Source organism: Phaeodactylum tricornutum, chromosome 7 (genome assembly GCF_000150955.2).
Source record: "Phaeodactylum tricornutum CCAP 1055/1 chromosome 7, whole genome shotgun sequence".
NCBI lineage: Eukaryota > Bacillariophyta > Bacillariophyceae > Surirellales > Neidiaceae > Phaeodactylum > Phaeodactylum tricornutum.
In genome coordinates, this window is record NC_011675.1 from 421,727 (window position 1) to 440,561 (window position 18,835).

An 18,835-nucleotide genomic window follows, 5' to 3' on the forward strand; every position below is an offset into this window, starting at 1 on the left:
ATAGCGGCAGACTGCCGGGATATTTCAGAACACTGTTCACTGTAGTGTTAAGAGGTAGTCTTTGAACATGATTGCTATTGGGTAAGGTGGGTCGATCCTGCTGCCCTATGGCGCCCGTGCTCTTATGCTTGCTTGTCTGTTGAGCTACAGGGTAGGGTCGTGACGCCGATTCGTATGGAATCGCGCATCACATAGGACGAAATCATGTGCATGCCTTGTGACGCGCAGACTTGTTGACAAGAATTCGGGAACCGTTTGATTCCCGCCAGATGCCTTCGGACAACAGGTACAGTGAGGCTACCACTCGAGGGCAGAGTAAACTGAGAACGCTGGAGAGATAATATTCTTCGGCCATCCGACCGACATCAAAACGATCGGGTCCCATCTGTCGAAACTCGATCGCCGACGAGAAAGAGCCTCCGGACCGTGAGGAAAGAAAACCAGCCAAAAAACCCGTTGCAAAACATGAAGCTCTCCATCGGAGGATGGGAATGGAAGAAGAAAGAAGGGACCTACAAGAAGGAAGTGTCAAACAAGGAAGGAAACAAACTCACCAACACATCGTCAGCCACCGAAAGAATTCTAGAGAGAAATAGCATTATACAATGAGCTTCTTCTGGACTTCCTCGATCACAAACGAACCTGAGAATTCCTTGGATACCGGTGTCACTGTCAGCAATTCGAGACCATCGTCATCGCTGCAACAGCAGAACAAGAATATAAAGGAACGATTTGGAGGAATCGAGACAGAATCCCGTCAAGTTCCATTCTTGCCTGACGAAAACTTGACTATTGAATCAATATACGACTTTTATGTGCATACACTATTCCCTGCTGTGATGAGTTCTTTGCCTTTATTGGGTCGTCGCCTTTTCCATGACACGCAATCGGTACTTCATGATAGTTTTCAACGTTTTGTAAACTTTATTCTTCCGGACTATTGGACGTCTTCCTCCTCATACTCACATCCGCAGCTACCAAGCTTTCGGCGGATTTGGGAAGAAAACGCCGCTGACCTGTCCGTTTCCGACTTTTTGCTCCGACATTTCGATACCAACCACGACGGCAAGATATCTCCCGAGGAACTCTTTCACGTGGACGAGATGCTACTCTCTCGCATACTACCTCGCTCAGACGAAAGTTGGTGGAGCTGGTTCTCCCGCGAATGGCCCCTGTTGGATTGGAAAGTGGGACTTTTCTTGTGGCGCACTTTTGGTGGCGTGCTCTTAACCCTGGCCGTTTTATCGATTGTACCGGGACGGTTGCATGGCTGGTCGGCTCGTGTCTTGCGATGGCCCATTCTCGGACTCACTTACTTTCTCATCGCCGTTGAACTTATGGTCTATATCGTAATTCGCATTTTCATTCGGATTGCCGAATACATAATCGCACGGCCCAAGCATCGAGCACTGCGCCAACAAATGGCTAAATCCCAGTCCTATGAAGAGTGGTACGGCTACGCAGAAGATTTGGACAGATCACAGAAACGAGATGTATGGATTCGACGAATCAAAGATCAAACATCTTTTCACTACAATTGGAGCTTTGTTCAGGACCTCATTCGGGATTTGCGTAACGCTCGCGAGCAAGGCGACTCCATACTAGCGCTTGCCGTTATTCAACAATGCACGCGGAAAAATGTAGGCGGTATTATGAGCGAAGATTTATTTTCATATACGAATACGGGGGAACCGAAAGCAGTCGTACGGGAGTTCATCGAGGAAGCTGTCCAAACCTTGCACTGGCTCACTGATGAAGCATTGCATATTCCAGTAGATGATTCCGCACAACAGCAAAGCAACGAAAAACGCACCTATGAAGAGCAAATGGAAGAAACTGTTCAAGCCGAAAAGGACAAAATATGGAAATCATTGACCAATTTGTTTGGTAATGGCGAAGATGGAAAACAAAATGACGATGTCAAGACGAAAGATGGAAATGAAACGCATTCGCCGGAATCCGCCCCCCACCAAGACATAGAAAGTCGGACGGATAATCCTTTGCCATCCTTTCACCGACAAGAGGTTTTAACGTTTTTGAAGCGGGCTCGAGCAGCTTACGGTCGAACCGCTTTGTGCCTGAGCGGTGGAGCGATGATGGGAGTTTATCATTTTGGACACGTTCGGGCTCTACTGGAAACTGGTTCTCTGCCCAATATTGTACGTACCGGGATCGTGTTTTTAGATCACACACTCGTTACAAATAGGAAACTTTGTATTTATGTGCGACAACGCCTGATGTTTGTTTGCTTCTTTTTTGTGAAAAGATTTCAGGAACTAGCGCAGGAAGCATTATTGGTGCGATTTTGTGCACCAGGAAGGACGATGAATTGGATCGTGATTTACGCCCAGAAATTTTAGTACATAAGCTTACGTGCTTTTCGCGTCCTTGGAGGGAGAGGATCTCTAGCCTTGTCAAAACCGGGAGCATGTTTGATGTCGATGAATGGTTGGAGCTACTGAAATGGTGAGTTACTTGCTGCTGCTTGTTTGCATCCCTATACGTCAGGTCGTTCTTGTCTCACCGTCATGTTTATAAGGTTTTGTCGGGGTGATATGACATTTGCTGAAGCATATCGTTTGACAGGGCGCGTTTTTTGTATTACTCTATCCCCTACTACGAAGAAGGCGCCGCCGGTGTTGATAAATTATTTGTCTGCGCCCAACGTTACGATAGCCTCTGCTGTCGTAGCGAGTGCAGCTGTACCTGGGTTTGTTGCGCCTGTTCGCTTGCGTATCAAGGACACCAATGGCGTAGTTCAGAGAGGCGGAGCAAAGGACGAAGCATACTTTGATGGATCGATCAAACAAGACATTCCGACTACAGGATTAGCGGAGATGCTCAATTGCCAGTTTTTTGTCACGGCTCAATGCAATCCACATATTGTTCCAATGTTTTACAACAGTAAAGGCGGAGTTGGGCGTCCCAGCCGATGGTCCAGTGGAGCACAAGAAGATTCCTGGAGAGGCGGGTTCCTACTGGCCGCGTTGGAGATGTATCTCAAGAATGACATGAAAGCCAAGTTTGTTTTTCTTCGTGATCTAGAGGCGGCTGTTGGCTTTACATCGGAGCTACTGACGCAAGACTTTGTAGGCACGACAACCATCGTACCTCAAGTTTCCTTTAAGGATTATTTCGGAGTAAGGACAAGCGCAAATGAGATGTGTTGCCCAAACAATCGCATGAAAAACTAACTGCTTCTTTCTGTTCGTTCGTTCGCAGCTCTTTGAGAATCCGTCTTTGGAGCAACTCCAGCGGTGCTGTCATGCAGGATCTGTTGCTGCGTACGAACATACTGTTATGATCCAGATGCATTACAGCATTTCGGATGCACTGGAGGAATGCATTGCAAAGCTTGAAACCAATAAGCGCAAAGTACATATTCGGCGACGTACAAAGCTAGGATCGGCGAGTATGACGAGAGGCGATCCAAAGGGAGGGGTCGTGGAGGAATCAACGGAAGCGCGAATCCAGCCAACAGTGGAAAATACCCAGACGTTTCTGGTCGGTGGGTTGACATCAGACGGACTGAAAGTACGTACAGCGTTCAATGAATCATCGGATGATACAGATCGAGAATCGGAGTACGATGAGTTCGAAGCTGATTGGACGGACCTTAAGTAAAAATTGCATCGGCTTTAAAATACAAAGAAAGTTGAACTGTTACGCCTCTTTTATTACTAGGAAGTGGGTCCGCTAGAGAGCTAGACCAATTCATCCCAATCAACGGCGCTAATCTTTGAGTAGTACTTGCCGTCGGAGGCGAGCTCACGTCTCACTTGAAAATATTTCTCTGGCATGGAGAATCCAGTCAGAGTAGAAAGTTCCGTCTTCATCATTGCGACGAATTCTTCGTCGTGCGTGATCAAAATGAGCTGAAAGTTGCGTTGTTGAGAACGCGATGCAATGATTTGGGCGAGAGCCACGGCAAGTCCTTTCTTGGTACGATGATCTAGATTCACGGTTGGTTCATCCAACGCGATACAACCACAATTTATACAAAAGGTCTCCGCCAGTGCTAGTCGAATCACAATGCTCGCAAGAACACGCTGACCAGCACTGCACCGCCCACGCATATCAAGCTTGGAAGTACCTTTCGTCATCACAACTCGATAGTTATACGACTTTTGAGCGCGTGAGCCTGCTTCCTGCCCTGAAACCAGTTCAATGCTACTAATGTCTTCACCTGCATGCGACGATGTATCGTGAGAATAGAGCATCTTAAACACATGCAATTTACCTCTGAACCCAACCCCTCTCACCTTTGTACGTTAACAACCACAGCTCGCGCACAATTTTGTTGATATCATCAATTTTCACGTGGTGAAACTTCAATATTGCCTGCAGAAATTGGAGGTTAAGGTATGGTCTCGTATTGATGGTAGGTCCTATATAAGCAAGACGTACCTTATCCAGTGCATTGCCATATTTTTTCAGATCCTCAGATGCGATCTGAGTTGTCTCGACATCAATTAGAGCGATGCGGAACTTCTCGTCGACATTTTTGTAGTCTGGAGACGACAGTTTCCGCTTAAATAAAAGAATGAGTTGACCATTTGAACTGAGAAAATTGAAGAAAGTCACTCTCAAAGAATTACCTTGACTGCCCTAATCTGCTCTATAATTTCGTGCCAACGGCCTTCTATGCGGGACTTCATAGAGGCTTGCTTTTCCTTGGTACTTTTTGCGTTCGAAAGACGCTCGGAAGCAGTGTCGGCTCCATCAATCGATTCACGCTCCTCCTGGAAACTATTAATTCCTTCTTCGAGCTCCTGAATTTGCTTGTTGGCTGCGAGGACATCAATGTTGGCTTTAAGCTGTTTTTTGTGTCGTTCTTGATCGTTAACGGCAGTCATGAGACCGTCTAGTTCCGGCCTTAAAACTTGAAGTTCTGCGACCATTTTGTTACGAAGTGCCAGAACCTTGGTCATCTGGCTGGAAACATCGACATCTTTTTGACCTTTGTCGGAAGATGTGTGCTCCTCAATCTGACGCGAAATTTCACGAAGTTGATTAAAGTCATTTCGAAATTGGCTCAAAGCGTCCTGGAGATGGTGCTCCTGTTCATTCGTCGCATAGCGTTGTTGGCGCTTCGTATCCTCTTTCACCTTAATCTTTTCATGAAGAGGCCCCATGCTTTTCTGAATCTACACAGAAAAGATAAATTTTGAGGCGCAGCCCAATGTTAGTTAAATAGTACAACGTCGAAGCCTACCTCTTTTTCAGCAGCCGAAATCTCTTGCAATACTCGAGTGAGTTCCATCTTTCGTTCGGCAGCCTGTTGCGATTCGACATATTTCGCCTCCTTGTCGCGGAGAGCTTTGTCAGTATTCGCTGCCTTAATGATTGAAGACGTAATTGTTAGTTCGCCTTTTCCATCATTCTGCTACATGCGGGCCGGGGAAAGCGTACCTTCGTTGCGAGATCTGACACCTCGTTGTTTAAGTTCATCATCTCTCTATTCAAATCGTTAATCTTTAGCATCAAGGTATCTTTTTCTTTGATGTTTCTCGTCATTTCACGCTCCACTGTTTCGAGGTCGCGTCTTGGTCCGTCATTTCCACTGAAGGGCAAATCCATAGTTTTCTGATTGATCTGCATCTTTTTCCCAACAATGCGGGCGACATCGGTAGACCAACGTTTTGCAACATCGAGCAGTTCCCGTATCTCAGTAAAAGCCACAGTAGCCTCATCTCGACGCTCTATATCATCGACAATCATTCTACGATATCGCCCAAGCTCATTCTCAAATTTCTCTACATCTTTCGTGTGATCACTCAGCTCATTATCAAGACGTTTTACATCTCGCAGGTCATCCGACATCTTTTCAACCTGTTCTTTCCATCCCTGATAAGTCTCTTTCAAATTCTTATAATGCTCAATGGCCTTCTCGTCAATCTCTGTAAGTGCAGGGTCTACCTTTAATTCGTCAAGCATCGCTTTCATATCCTCTGCAGATCTCCCACCAAGATCTTGGCGACAACAAGGACATCGGATGGCAGTTATTTCTCCGGAAGCGTCTCGAATTTTTGACTGTGGCCATTAAACGGAGGCCGATGAGACACGAAAAAAATTTGAGAGCGCCGCAAAAATCATGCTTACCATCTTATACAGACGCTTCAGTACTTTTTTTATGGCCTTCGGTTGCTCCTCAGATGGCGAATCTTCTTCTATTGAATCCAGTCGTTCCTCAAGGTACTTTATAATCTCGCGCGGGTCGTTCTCGTCGCCTCGCGCTGTGCATGAAAGGCTTTGCTCGTGGCGTTGGAGATCGACAGTAAGCTTTCGAGCGGTTGTAATAGTGGTATGTAGTCCGTCGAGCTTGGATCTTACTCCTGCGGCCGCGCGCTGCGAATTGGCTAGAAGAGCAGCCTTCTCAGACGCAACCTTTTCGTTCTTCGAGACATCACAACTAGCCCGATCCAGATCCGCACGAAAAGATTCGTATTTTCCTCCTATGGCTGATACTAGACTACAGACTACTTCTCCAAGTTTCTCACCATTGTCGTCATCTTCCTTGGCAAAATGTCCTTCGAAAGCAAAGTTGTACTTTTGAAGTAATTGGGACTGATCGCGGATCGACTCGTTCAACTCGTCCAAGTCTTTTTGAGCTTGTTCTTGCAAGACATTTATGGCGTTTTGGGACTCAGCTGTGCTACGGAGACGATCAAGCAATTCCTGATCTAGGTCAATTGTCCGCTTGATACTGTCAATCTTGCTCTGTAAATGAAGGATTTCGGTAGGAATCTCTTTTCGTCGAGGATTCTGATTCGCCTCGTCTCGACTTTTTGCTAAAATAACAGTGAGGTTCATGAGAAACGAAAAATTAATTAATTCACATGTATGGAAATGCGGTGGGCAACATACCAAACTTTATGGCATGCTTGCGAGCATCCTCGATCTACAAATAAACGCAACACCGTGTTAGATTTAAATCGTTGACTTTTCAATCGATAAAAGAAAGTTGCTTACTTACATCAGTCATTCGTATCCAAGATGGTTTGGCAACTTGACTCGAGATAGCGCTGAGCTCTTTTTGCAGACCATTCCGTCTGCTTGCTAGTTTGGCGCGCTCTTTGGGCCATAGAACAAAGCTTAACGTAAGCTATATGAATCGTATAGTAACAATACCGCTAATACGAAAACTCACCTGTTTCGCTCACAGACAATTGTCCACCAAGAGTGGCAAGCTCATTTTGCAAAGCGTCGTCTCTAGCTTGAGATTCTCCACGGAAATCTCGGAGTTTCCCACTCAAATCTTCTTCGTTTTTCTCGAGAGCTATGTAGAAACTATGCATATCATTCGAGGTGATACCGGCTGCAAGATCCAAGTCATCTTGACTTCCGAATGCATTTTGAGAAGCCAGACTTGCGGACAGAGTTGCCGCCGCCAAAGACTTACTACCCTGTGAAAACTCTACTGAATGCAAATCAATGCTGTACATTTGTGCAATGGTCTCCATCATTTTATACCGCTCCAGTAGGCGGCCTTCATGGGCCTCCTTTTCGGCCGAGAGCTTTCCAAGGAGGGAATTCAACCGAATTTCCTCGTGTCGTAAAGTGTCTACCTCCTTTTCCATACCTTCATATCTTTGCTGCATTTTTTGGTGCTGATCTAGTTGCTCCGAGACTTTCCCCCCAAAGTCATCTAACATCTGTTCCAGTTCCTGCTGCGAGTGTTTCTTGGTCAAATCTTCTTCTAGCATTTGTTGCCGAGTCATACGGACCTGTACCAGCTGCGCTTGCTGATTCTTGAGGCTATCAATCTTTGCATCCACATTGTTGATTTTGGCTTCAATCCCTTGATACACTTGGATGTCGCGATCGGCCTCGGCAATGCCTTCGACGACTTGCTGCTTTTCTTCTTCCAAAGTTTCCAAAGCTTCCTGGTAACCTACCAAATCCTTTCGAAATCCGTCGGCCGCGATCTTGCTTGAGTTTAAACCAGCCAATTCGATTTTCAGGTCCTTGACAGTGGCAGTCATTTCCTTTTCCGTCTTCCGAAAGGCATCCAAGGCTTTAGTATATCGCGTCGAATCAAAGATATCGTCAAAGCGCTTTTTCAAAACTGCCCCTTCCATTAAAGGCCAGGATGCGTCTTCCTGATGACAAAAGACGACGTGTTCCAAGATAGATTTCGAAACACCCAAAAGTGCTGGTAGTTGTTTGTCTAATTCGGTGCATTTATGGGACAGTGAAACGCGCTGCCCCGTATTCGGATCCATCATACGGAGGACGCCGTCGAGCTGTTTGAAAGTCATAGCTGTCTTCTTTTGATTGACTTCCATAGAGCGAACTACCACCATGGTCTGTCCGGAACGAGACGTAAAGCGCAATTTGACATTTGCTTTGACCTGGGGCTGTCCAATAGTACGCGGGTCGTGGACAAAAGCTTGGCCGGCCTTGTTGCCCGGCGGGAACGATCCCGTGACTGCATATTTCAAACTTTCAATGATTGTCGTTCTGCGAGCCAACCAAATCAATTCAATGAGTACAACAATTATTGTAATAGAAAAGTCTTCTCGCGCATAATACGTACTTTCCGCATCCGTTTGCCCCGACAATGATTGTGCACGGAAAGTAGAACTCGACGACCTTGTTCGACAGACAATGATGTGAGTATGCCGATCGAGTTTGGCGTGAGTGTCGGCATCGTACTCGACTGAAAAAGCTAAGTCATGGCTTACCTGTTCCGCATCTTCGGGAGAGAATGATCGAATACCCCTAATTGACAATTTATTGACCGAAGCCATATCGCTACACTTGGTAAGATCGAAAAGCGACTTCTATCCGGCCGGATCTCACAGCTTCGGATCAACTACCCCTTCCTACCTGTTTCGATTGGATGCTTTGGCTTCTTTACACTACCTTGGCTTTTTGTCCCGTTTCAACGCCAAAACTACGAAAGAAATCCTTCAGTCCAAGTATGTGGAACGATGAGCTTGCCGACGGTCCATGGTATGCGTGGCCTACTAGAAGGGGAGGAGCAATTTTGATGCCGAGTCCGAGGATTGACAAACCGGACCCCTGGCGGGAATACCTTTAAATCTAACATTTGAATTATAAAGTAACAAAAGAAGACGAACGAAAAGCTACTGACAGTGAGAGTCTATTACTAGCTAGCTAATAAATAAGGTGATCTGGTCTGTCCAGCGGTACAAGACCGATTTACTGTTATTCCGGCGGCTAGTCTGTCTGTCTTCCGTTTCGATACCGAAATACACAAACGCCACAAGTTATGACTGTCGTTTTGTTGAAATCCGTACCACAATTTGTAAAACACGGTCTGTTGCGTGGGTCTGGTGGCTCATTCTGGCATCAAACCTTGCCCGTCTCACAATGAAAATATGGTGTCGCCATGCGACGATTCGAAGCGTAGCATACAGTAGGTTTTACGCATGTGCTCAGCGCCCGGGATGGTCTCGACCCTGGCTTTCGGCATCGCGGACGCCGACACTACCGATCTCCGGTTTCTCCACCACAACTGTATCAACACCCTATGCTCAATCACGGGTTGCTTGGTGGGACGACTTTTCGAATGACGTGAATGGATGGCTTGGAAAACAGGCCGTTGGTACTTGGAGGAGAGGCGACGTTTTGCGAGGACGAGCGGTGTTGGACGAGCTGCTGGACCGCGCAAAAGAGCCGACTCGTGAGCAAGCAAGACTTGCTACTTCTGTATTGCAGCGGTGGGTCGCCGAAGCCACACACGGCGAAAATGAGTTGATGAAGGACACTAAAATGATGGGTCAACTACCCCGCGTTCTTATCATGTGGAAACAGGTGAAGAACCGTCGTCGAATCGTCAATTTGAGTCGGCGTCGGCTTAACAAGTCAGCAGAGGTCGTCGAACCCACGGTTCAGCTACTACAGATGTTTGCGGAAGCTTATGACGTCACCGGAAATGAGGTATTTTCCCCTACAGATCAATGCTTTGCCATTACTTTCGATACGCTAGGGCTATCCCCCAATATTGACCACACATTAGAGGTGGTCCAAGACTTGTTGACGCAATGCTGTCAGCACGCCGAAAAGCGGGGCAGGATTCCGGATCTTGTCTGCTGGAATGCGGCACTTCATGCTATTGCCAAATGCAGTCCTTACAATCCAAAAGCACCAGAGCTGGTGGAAGACTTCATTCAAGGATTGCCGCATTCACCGACAGTCCGAACTTGGACGGCTGCTTTGTACGCGTGGGCACGCTGTACACAGGAAGAAGGAGCCCCGTCACGTGCTCAAAGCATTCTCGATCACTTAGTCAATGAAGGGCAAGCAACTACGGTTGCGTTCAACTTATGCATTGATGCCTGGAGCAAACACGGGCAACCAGCCCATGCCGAAGCTACGTTACACAGTTTGCTGCAGGAGTACGAACAAGCGACGACACCAACTGCACGAGAAGCCTTACGACCCAGCGACTTATCGTTTTTAGCTGCAATCAACAGTTGGGCAAAAAGCCAAGATCCTCGGGCAGCTGAGAAGGCTGAAGAACTTCTAAAGCACATGCAAAGATTACTCAACTCGGGAGAACATCCGGGACTAAAAGTTTCAACGCAAGTATTTTCGGCAGTTTTGGATGCGTGGGCTCGCCAACCTAACGCTGGGCCAAAAGTTGAATCTTTACTGACTGGAATGGAGCACCTAAACGAGGTGAATCCGGATGAGGGCACGGCTTTATCTCTACAAACGTACTCCATAGCTATAAATGCGTGGGCAAATACAAACACTTACGAGGCACCGGAACGCGCTGTAAAGCTTTTACATCGATTGGAGGAACTCAGTTCCCAGGGGAACCCGGCTTTAATTCCCAATGCGATGACGTACACGTCCGCCATTCGAGCATGGAACAAATCGAATCGTGACGACGCTCCGTTGCGTGCAGTGAGTATGCTAAATCGCATGTGGCGGCTCGCCGAGGGAGCTCGGCCAAAACCATTCCTCCCAATACGGTGACCTACAACGTTGTGCTCCATATTTTAGCAAGTCATGGTAAAATTCGAGAAATCCAGGAGTTATTCAACCAAATGAGGGAGAAAAGTGATGACTGGAATGTTCTGCCAGACGTGGTGACGTATGGGACTATAATGAACGCATATCGCCAATCGCGACAAAGCAATTCGGGAGTGAAAGCCTCCAGCCTTTTAATGGAAATGGAAGAAAAGTATAGGCTTGGCAATGCAGCATTGAAACCTAATCCCACTATTTACTCAACGGTGTTAGCGGCTTGGGGGAGTAGTGGACATCGTGAAGCCGCAATCAAGGCCAATGAAATCTTTTGGCAGCTTGTGGAACGGTATGAGAAAGACGAAAACGATATCGTTCCAACTCAACAAGTATGTAATGCCGCACTTTCGGCATGGGCACGAAGCGATGAAGCCTTAGCGCCAGAACAGGCGGAAAAGGTACTACGATGGATGAAAGGGCAAAGGTCCAAGCATATTCATCCTAGCGTAGTTTCCTACAATCACGTTTTGATGGCGTGGGCCCATTCTGAACGCAACCAAGCCTTTTCGCGTATCAAGGAGCTAATTGAAGATATGGAATCTTCGTCTGAGACAATTCCTGACTCGATTTCGTACAGTAACCTGCTCTTCGCGATTAGCAAGTCGAATGGTCCGAGTAGGGCTCGTCAATGCCTTACAGTCGTCGAGAATCTCCTCGCCTCAACCAGTGTTCGGTCAATTAACGCAGGAATCACTCGTCCAAAGATTGCTTGGTTTCATAGCATCTTTCATGCCTGTCTCACTTCTTCCCTTTCGGAACGAGATGATTCTTTGCTAGTGCTGAAAGAGGCATCCCGCATTCTTTTTGAAACGAAGACGTTGCAAATTACGGAGGGAACTTTTCGTTACATTCTCAAAGCATGTCTTCATCTATCCGTCGACGATGCCGAATTTGTACAAAGCATAACGGGACGATGTCTCGCACTCGGTACTCCGAATGCAGACACTACGGATACAATACGCAGAGTCTTATCTGACTAGTGGACGCTTACTAACAGTAAGGTAAAGATCTAGTCTTTTACATTAATCTCCAACAAAAACGTAAGTCGTGAAGATCCACCAGCTCTATACAGGGGAGTCACAAACCCCCTTTTGATTTTCTCCTGTCTTTTGGTCTTTCATGTGTCGGAGCCGAAAAATTAAAGAGAGCCGCGTCCCATATATACCAAGAGGAGCCTGCGCTGCACCCGACATCTCGTGATTTTTTCCCCTTCCAATGACCCAAGGGAATGATCTCTCGCCTCTCACCAACTACATCCTTCACGAATTCCGCAAACGCCAGCCAGAAAGTGTTAGCAGTTGTTGCCATGTCAAATTAGCCAGCAACCTCATCAACCATGGCATTCCGCACACCAAATTCTAACAAGATCAGCGTAAACACCAATATTCGTGGTACTGTTAGTGACATCCTGTTGTTTCGTTTGATTTCATATATGCCAGCTAAAACCTGGAGTAAACCCCCAAATAATATTGCCAAGCCGAGCAGCGAACTATCGACGCCATCCAACTCTTCAGCTTCCCGACCTCCCAGTCGCGTATGCTTGATCTGCAACAAGCCTGTTGTCAAGCCCAAGGCAACCAGACCAGCGAGGCAGGGTTCGGCACGGTCGGATGGACGTGAGTCGAAATCGATTACAATTCCTCAGCGACCCGATCGAGGGCGCCGTGGTAGGTGAATTCAACAGTAGTAACGACGGCGCGTCGACGGAAGCCTTCATGGGTGCAGTCGCCGATATCGGTGGATCCATCGGAATATCCGCCGAGTTTGCTGTCATTCGTGATTCTTGATTGCGAATGAAGCGCGAAATGATATTCTGTTTGCTTGACCGCTAGAAAGAAAAGGTCTTATGAGAAACAACATCAGTGCACAGGAACCACTCTTTTAGCTCACAATCAGCAACGCAACATCCACTGATTTTCCTATGAGAGTAGTGACAGAGAAAATGCCGCAAATCTTCGTTGGATTCAGAAAACTGATTATTGTGATGATAGAGCCAACGGCATCATGTAATTGTAAATGCTTGTGTACATCTATCTCGATCATCCGCCTGTTGCCAACGGCTTCGGATTTCCAGCTACCGGCAGGAAGCACCGAAAGTAAGAATTTCGGCGTTCCGATATTCCCGGAAATGTGAGACGCCGAACATATCTTTGATTTCCCATCACGTCGTCGATAAAACGATTTGTCGATTGGCTTGACTGTGAGTGGCTCAGTGGTATGACTGGTGAATAGCGGTGAATGCATACACTTTCAGTTAATGTTATCGTGTCATCCTTTTATTCTCGTTGCCCTTGATGATAGATAATATTGATTTGCAATGAGAATCGTGGTATGAAATTCGTAATCCAGTCGAACGTCTCCAAAGTGTCGCAGTCAGTCGGATTTGGCACAATTAAGGTCTCCGGGTCTTGTTACCTTCGCCATTGACTGTGTGACATGTACGTTTCCAAGGTCGTCACTCCCGTCACGCTTCGCGCTTGAGATCACGTGATAACCCGACCGAAAAGCCATCTAACCGGTATGTACCGTACCCTCTACACTTTTTGCATCCTTTCCCGTTACCTCTGTCTCCCTCCCCAAACTCCCGAGGTGAATTCTTTCAGCTCTCTTGCATCTTACTCCTCAACATGCCAGTAAACGAAGACTTACGGCGCGAACGCGCGCGAGCGACTTTTGATGTAAAGCAACTCACTCACATGCTTGATGGGGGTTCCGATCGGACAGCCCGTCGCCGTCAATTGCAAGCCATCATTGAGCGTGATCCCACCGGGATTTTTTCAAACGACGATAACGCTTATTTGCATCGAACTGATCGTCATGTTCGTGGATTGGCCAAACATGTACGCATGGTGGAACTTTGTCGGACACTCGGTATTGGAGACAAATACGACGGACAGGTAGTCATGGATCCGGATTTTCCAGTCCTCTTGGCAGCGCTGGCGGATGATTTACCGACGGCGCTCCATTGGATCATGTTTGTCCCCAACATTGTCTCTTTATGCGACGAAGAACAGCAACGCGCCTGGTTACCGCTTTGTCGGGATTGGAAAATGATTGGATGCTACGCTCAAACCGAACTCGGACACGGATCCAACGTGCGGGCCCTCGAAACTACAGCAACGTTCGTGTCGGAAGATCAAGACGGCACAAAGGGCGGCTCGTTCGTTATCAATTCGCCGACGATCACATCAGCCAAGTTTTGGCCCGGAACCCTGGGAAGGACGGCAAATCACGCTATGGTGATTGCCCGGCTTATCGACGGCCACGGTAAAGATCAAGGCATGCACAATTTTTTGGTACCCTTACGTTCAATGAAAGATCACAAGCTGCTACCAGGAGTCAAGTCGGGTGACATTGGACCCAAGATTGGTAGGTTGGTGGAGACGATTTGATGGATGGGAATGCGTGCGTACAGTTACAGCAATTCATCGTTGTTTTGTTTTCAATAGGGTACAACGTGATGGACAACGGTTTTGCTCAATTCGATAACGTTAAAATACCACGTCGAAAGTAAGTCTTTCTGAAAATCAAGAAAGTTTTGTGGCGTTTTGCTTTCGCTAACCATAATTTGTGTTAGCATGGCCATGCGATTCGCACATGTCGACGAACGTGGCCGTTACTCCAAAAAAAGCGTCTCGGCTGCGGCCTCAAAAATCTCGTACATTACTATGATGCAAGTCCGGGCGCACATATGCAACGAAGCGGGTAAAAACTTGGCAGTAGCCTGTACGATTGTCACCCGTTACTCCGCCTTGCGTCGGCAAGGTTACGCTTCGGATGGTGAATCGGAATTGCAAATTCTGGATTACAAGCAACAGCAGCATCGGGTGTTCCCACTTATTGCGGCGTCGTACTGTTTCTTTTTTACAGGAAAGCGCGTGATGGAGCAGCTCAAAGATATCGAAGACAAACTTGTGTCGAATAAGTCCATTTCCAAAGCAGCAGTCACAGATATCCACGCGTCCTCGTCGGCACTCAAATCATTTACAACAACAGTGGCAGCTGACGGGATTGAAGATTGTCGCAAAGCATGTGGTGGCCACGGCTTTTTGCAATGTTCTGGCCTCCCCGAACTGATTACGACCTACTTACAGAGTCCGACTGTGGAAGGTGACAATCAGATGTTGCCCCAGCAAGTCGTTAAGGTGCTACTTAAACTCGTCCAGACTGTACAGGACGACGGCGATTTATCTGACTACGTATCTTGCGATTCGTATGGTTTAATTTCCTCTCTACAGTCTAATTTGAAGGGCGTAAAAGAAGACTGCCGGATTGTTTCGGAAATCGACGTGATGAATTTGGACGCTTTACTGGCTGCTTTGTGTCACCGATCCGCTCGTCTTCTGGTGGGCGTAGCGTCTCAAATACAAGGCTCAATCTCAAGCGGCAAATCCTATCAGGAAGCTTGGAATGATGCTCTAGTAGAAATGGCCAGAGTCTCGCGTGCCTATTCTCAATTCCTCTTGCTTCGTAACTTCATGGAAGGCATCGACGGCGAAGAGAGGTCAGGTGCGATCGGTGTTGCCGAAGTGACCGTGCTGCAGAATCTCGCTCGACTTTTCGCCCTTTATTGGATGGAGAAGGAACTCGGTGACTTTTTAGAAGACGGTTACGTGACGGCCGACCATTCTCGATGGGTCCGAAGCGCTGTTTTGCAGCTTTTGGATTGCATTCGTACTGATGCGGTCTCTCTCGTAGATGCTCGAGACTTTTCTGACTTTAAGCTGAAGAGTGCTTTGGGTCGTTACGACGGGGATGTGTATCCTGCCATCTTAAAAGCTGCTTTGCGAGATCCTTTGAACCACTCGGATCCTGGACCTGGCTACGAACAGCACTTGAAACGGTTGATTGCTGGTGGTACTGGTACATATAAAGCGACAGTATCCCGTCTATAAGCTTAGGAAAACACTATTTGAATCTTTGGGGGCATCGGCGATCTGATAAACGCCTTGTTGAGATGCGGATGTCTTTCAAATCATGCTAGGTCAGTGTTATACCTGGACTTACAATCCACAAGTTTTTACTGGCCGCTTCGACATGCTTTCTCTCGTCGTGTAGGAACTTGAGTTTACTGTCGGGTTGGAGATTTGCGTAAAACAGAGACCGGCTTCTGTCTAGTTATTCCAGGAATTTTAAGCTTCTCTTACAATTGACTGCTTTTCGTATGTCGTAAAACGCTAAAAAACAGGAATTCACAGTCACATGTCACACATTTTCAACAAGAAAGCGACCTGGAGCATCCGTGAACTTGTTTGAATTCGTCAATGGCAGAAAGAGAAGCAAATCGACTTGACTGTGAGCCAACCTACCAAACGTCCGCTATGAGAGATTTGAAAACGCTCGCCCAAATTTCTGTCTTGGCTGCGAGTGTAGTTACGGGACTGTCTTTTTCCCCACTATCCAAGAGTAAGGCAACTTTTCCCGGTGTACTCTCTCCTAAGTCGTCCGCTTCCTCTTTGTCAGCAACCACGCCGACGTCCCCATCGGCTAAAGCATTTACTACCAAGAGAGCCCGCGACTTGATGCAATCCTTGGTGGAAGAAGATAAGTGCTATGTGACAGAAGCTGGTGCCAGAGCATTTGCCGAAGTTTGTGCTCCGGACGTGTTGATTGAAGATCGCTTCTTTCCGCAGCCCTATACGGGGAAAACAAATGCAGCCGCATACATTATGGAGCGCGTCGCCCAACGGAAAGGTAAGGGTGAAGTTCGCATTGATCGAATTAGCGATGGCGATATAGCTTGTGGATTTGCTTGGACTTGGACATGTGGCCAGGAAGAAGGATTGCGCGGAACTACCTTCGTCGAACTCAACGAAAACGGCCAGATCAAATACATCCAAGAAATTCCCGAGCCGTTGTTCAAACCAGGAAATCTGACCAAGGAATTGCTCCGGGCCGTCACGCAAGGCGCGGAACCGAAGCCAACAGTGTCTTTTGAAAAGAAAGCGCCGACGGCCGCCAATGAAGTGGCAAAGTACCTATACGTCGACCTGCAAAACGCCGAACCCGAAGCCGGCACTGCCGAGCTCATGCGATTTCTTGCCGACGACATTCTGTATCGCGATTTCAATTTTCAAAATCCTTTGACTAGTCCAGCCGAAGTGAAAGCCTTTGTCGATGATTTCTCGTTTCCTGGTATTGAATTTCGTCCCTTACGTTTTGACGACGGTGATTTGAGTACTTGCTTTACGTGGGAAGTAGTATTGGACGACGCACCAGATACAGTCAAGGGAATGAGTTTCTACGAGCTTGATCCGGAAACCCGAAAGATAGTGTACGTTCGGGATGTGCCCGAGTCAGCCATCAAGCCGCCGATTCTGGGTAAGCTTGCGCGAGATTTCCGACCAGGCTTGGGTGTCTTTCGAGGCGTTCCCCTTGGGAGTCGACCGGGAGGGAAATAGCGAAGACACAGTCCGTAATATTTTCGGATTCTCTTCTATTTCATCAAAGTATCACCAGGCTTTCAATATTTTCATTGTCTCTCCGATGTTGCGGGATTTCTCACTCCCTCACAAGGCACAGATACTAATCGAATACAACTCTATTTCTTCTTTATATTAATTCACGTTGACCAATTTTTTTTAGCAAGTTTTCGCAAAAGCATCTTCTAACACTAAGTCGACACCTTGCGCCACCTCTACAACTCCTCCCAAAAAATTTGCCAGTGCAGCATACAACAAGTCTATCATCCCGTGGCGCAGTCGCTCGATTTGAGCTACTACAACCTCATCAATTCGCCAAAGCGCACACGCCAGCACATATAGGCAATTACTAGTAGACGACTTTAAGTCCCACACTCCCGAGAGGGCGTTCAATTGTATCTCGTGCGCTTCTCACAAAAGATTTGACCTGTGCCAGCATGTCCCAGCATCCTTTTGTATTATTGGCTGTACCCTACAGCCGACAGCACCGGAGCAAGCAGTTGTGATTACGCTCACTGTCAATTGTCGATCGCGGTGGTGGATGCATCCAACTCAAAAACTGCGGATTCGATGCCCGGAAATTCCGAAGCGTCGTCAAGATTGACTACTGGCGGCTTCATCGATTCCGATCGTCAAGTTACGGACGCCTTGCTCCATCCGATCAATCATGCTGGCGGCAGAGCCTGCACACGAGACAACCCCGTCGTCCATGCTCCGTGCTAACTGTAACCAATGACGTTATCATTTTGCCCACCTTGAGTCAAGTCATGGACTACCAAAATTGATTGAGCGTTCGCCCGCAAAATGCGTTCGAGTTGTGATTGGACAGTAGCAGCTGTGGTCAACAAGTCGCGACTCTGATTGACGGCATCCCCACAAACTTGCTGTGCATCGTTGACGCGCGTCAAGCAATCTATCGAGCAATTCTAAGCGTACGTAAGAGCAGCCGTATGGTCGAAGTCCATTCTACCGTGGCGTGGAAGATTTGATTAAGCATGTGGATGGGTAAGTTTTCCAGCACCCTCCAAGAGTTTTTTCACGATATCGATAAATTGAATGCACCGCAACAGGTGACGATCCTTTTGCATCATCAGTTTGGGAAATCCTACTCGGCTAGCTTTAGAAAACGCAGTCGTTAGAATCGAAGTCACAGTCAATCGATATTCCAGTCACGATTGATTGGATCGTTCGCGTTTTCATGAACGGAAACGCTTACAGTTAGTCTGTCCGCTAACAGGAGACAGATGCGGATCTCATCCACCTACTGATAGTCCTTCGTTGGTCTGTCTGTCTATACGTCATCCGCAGCGCATCGGGCAACGTCAAGAAAGTCTGCACGTAGTCTACGCGTAACACCAGATTTTTCGTTACAGCTACAGCTACATCACCGTAGCACAGTTACTACATTC

At 47.3% G+C, this 18,835-nt stretch overlaps 5 protein-coding genes across 6 annotated transcripts; 4 read left to right on the top strand and 1 right to left on the bottom strand.

The window, feature by feature from the left end:
- The first annotated feature begins 454 nt into the window (after nt 1-454).
- Nucleotides 455-3,665, top strand: PHATRDRAFT_45518 (predicted protein). Its single transcript, XM_002179606.1, has 4 exons — nt 455-2,159; nt 2,267-2,466; nt 2,540-3,140; nt 3,223-3,665. Exons 1-4 carry the CDS (start codon nt 606-608, stop codon nt 3,622-3,624), a joined length of 2,757 nt encoding a protein of 918 aa, XP_002179642.1. The 5' UTR covers nt 455-605; the 3' UTR covers nt 3,625-3,665.
- Nucleotides 3,666-3,704: 39 nt separating this feature from the next.
- On the bottom strand, nt 3,705-8,890 carry RAD50 (the record flags this gene model as incomplete). 2 transcript variants are annotated; one of them, XM_002179810.1, is made up of 12 exons in its annotated part: nt 3,705-4,186; nt 4,263-4,341; nt 4,408-4,530; nt 4,599-5,147; nt 5,216-5,338; nt 5,413-6,033; nt 6,103-6,791; nt 6,868-6,901; nt 6,977-7,105; nt 7,164-8,431; nt 8,540-8,595; nt 8,688-8,890. In XM_002179810.1, 12 exons carry the CDS (start codon nt 8,696-8,698, stop codon nt 3,705-3,707), a joined length of 4,164 nt encoding a protein of 1,387 aa, XP_002179846.1. The 2 variants fall into 2 exon arrangements, with proteins under 2 accessions (XP_002179846.1, XP_002179845.1); XM_002179809.1 differs by having other exon boundaries at nt 8,540-8,753.
- A 410-nt stretch (nt 8,891-9,300) lies between these two features.
- On the top strand, nt 9,301-11,984 carry PHATRDRAFT_45520 (predicted protein; the record flags this gene model as incomplete). Its single annotated transcript, XM_002179607.1, has 2 exons — nt 9,301-10,820; nt 10,883-11,984. Exons 1-2 carry the CDS (start codon nt 9,340-9,342, stop codon nt 11,982-11,984), a joined length of 2,583 nt encoding a protein of 860 aa, XP_002179643.1. The 5' UTR covers nt 9,301-9,339.
- Nucleotides 11,985-13,555: 1,571 nt separating this feature from the next.
- Nucleotides 13,556-15,899, top strand: AOX1 (precursor of oxidase acyl-coa oxidase; the record flags this gene model as incomplete). Its single annotated transcript, XM_002179608.1, has 3 exons — nt 13,556-14,373; nt 14,454-14,514; nt 14,582-15,899. The coding sequence occupies exons 1-3, from the start codon at nt 13,632-13,634 to the stop codon at nt 15,897-15,899; spliced, it is 2,121 nt and encodes a 706-aa protein (XP_002179644.1). The 5' UTR covers nt 13,556-13,631.
- Nucleotides 15,900-16,231: 332 nt separating this feature from the next.
- PHATRDRAFT_45522 (predicted protein) lies at nt 16,232-17,528 on the top strand. The gene has a single exon (XM_002179609.1). The coding sequence runs from the start codon at nt 16,269-16,271 to the stop codon at nt 17,403-17,405; it is 1,137 nt and encodes a 378-aa protein (XP_002179645.1). The 5' UTR covers nt 16,232-16,268; the 3' UTR covers nt 17,406-17,528.
- The last annotated feature ends 1,307 nt before the right edge of the window (nt 17,529-18,835 follow it).

What these genes read in the sequence shown, in the direction of transcription:
- PHATRDRAFT_45518 (XM_002179606.1), top strand. Translation starts at nt 606, where the DNA reads ATGAGCTTCTTCTGGACTTCCTCGATCACAAACGAACCTGAGAATTCC. An exon ending in CTGGTTCTCTGCCCAATATT is followed by an intron (nt 2,160 to 2,266) that starts GTACGTACCGGG and finishes TTTTGTGAAAAG; the next exon opens with ATTTCAGGAACTAGCGCAGG. An exon ending in CCTTTAAGGATTATTTCGGA is followed by an intron (nt 3,141 to 3,222) that starts GTAAGGACAAGC and finishes GTTCGTTCGCAG; the next exon opens with CTCTTTGAGAATCCGTCTTT.
- PHATRDRAFT_45522 (XM_002179609.1), top strand. Translation starts at nt 16,269, where the DNA reads ATGGCAGAAAGAGAAGCAAATCGACTTGACTGTGAGCCAACCTACCAA.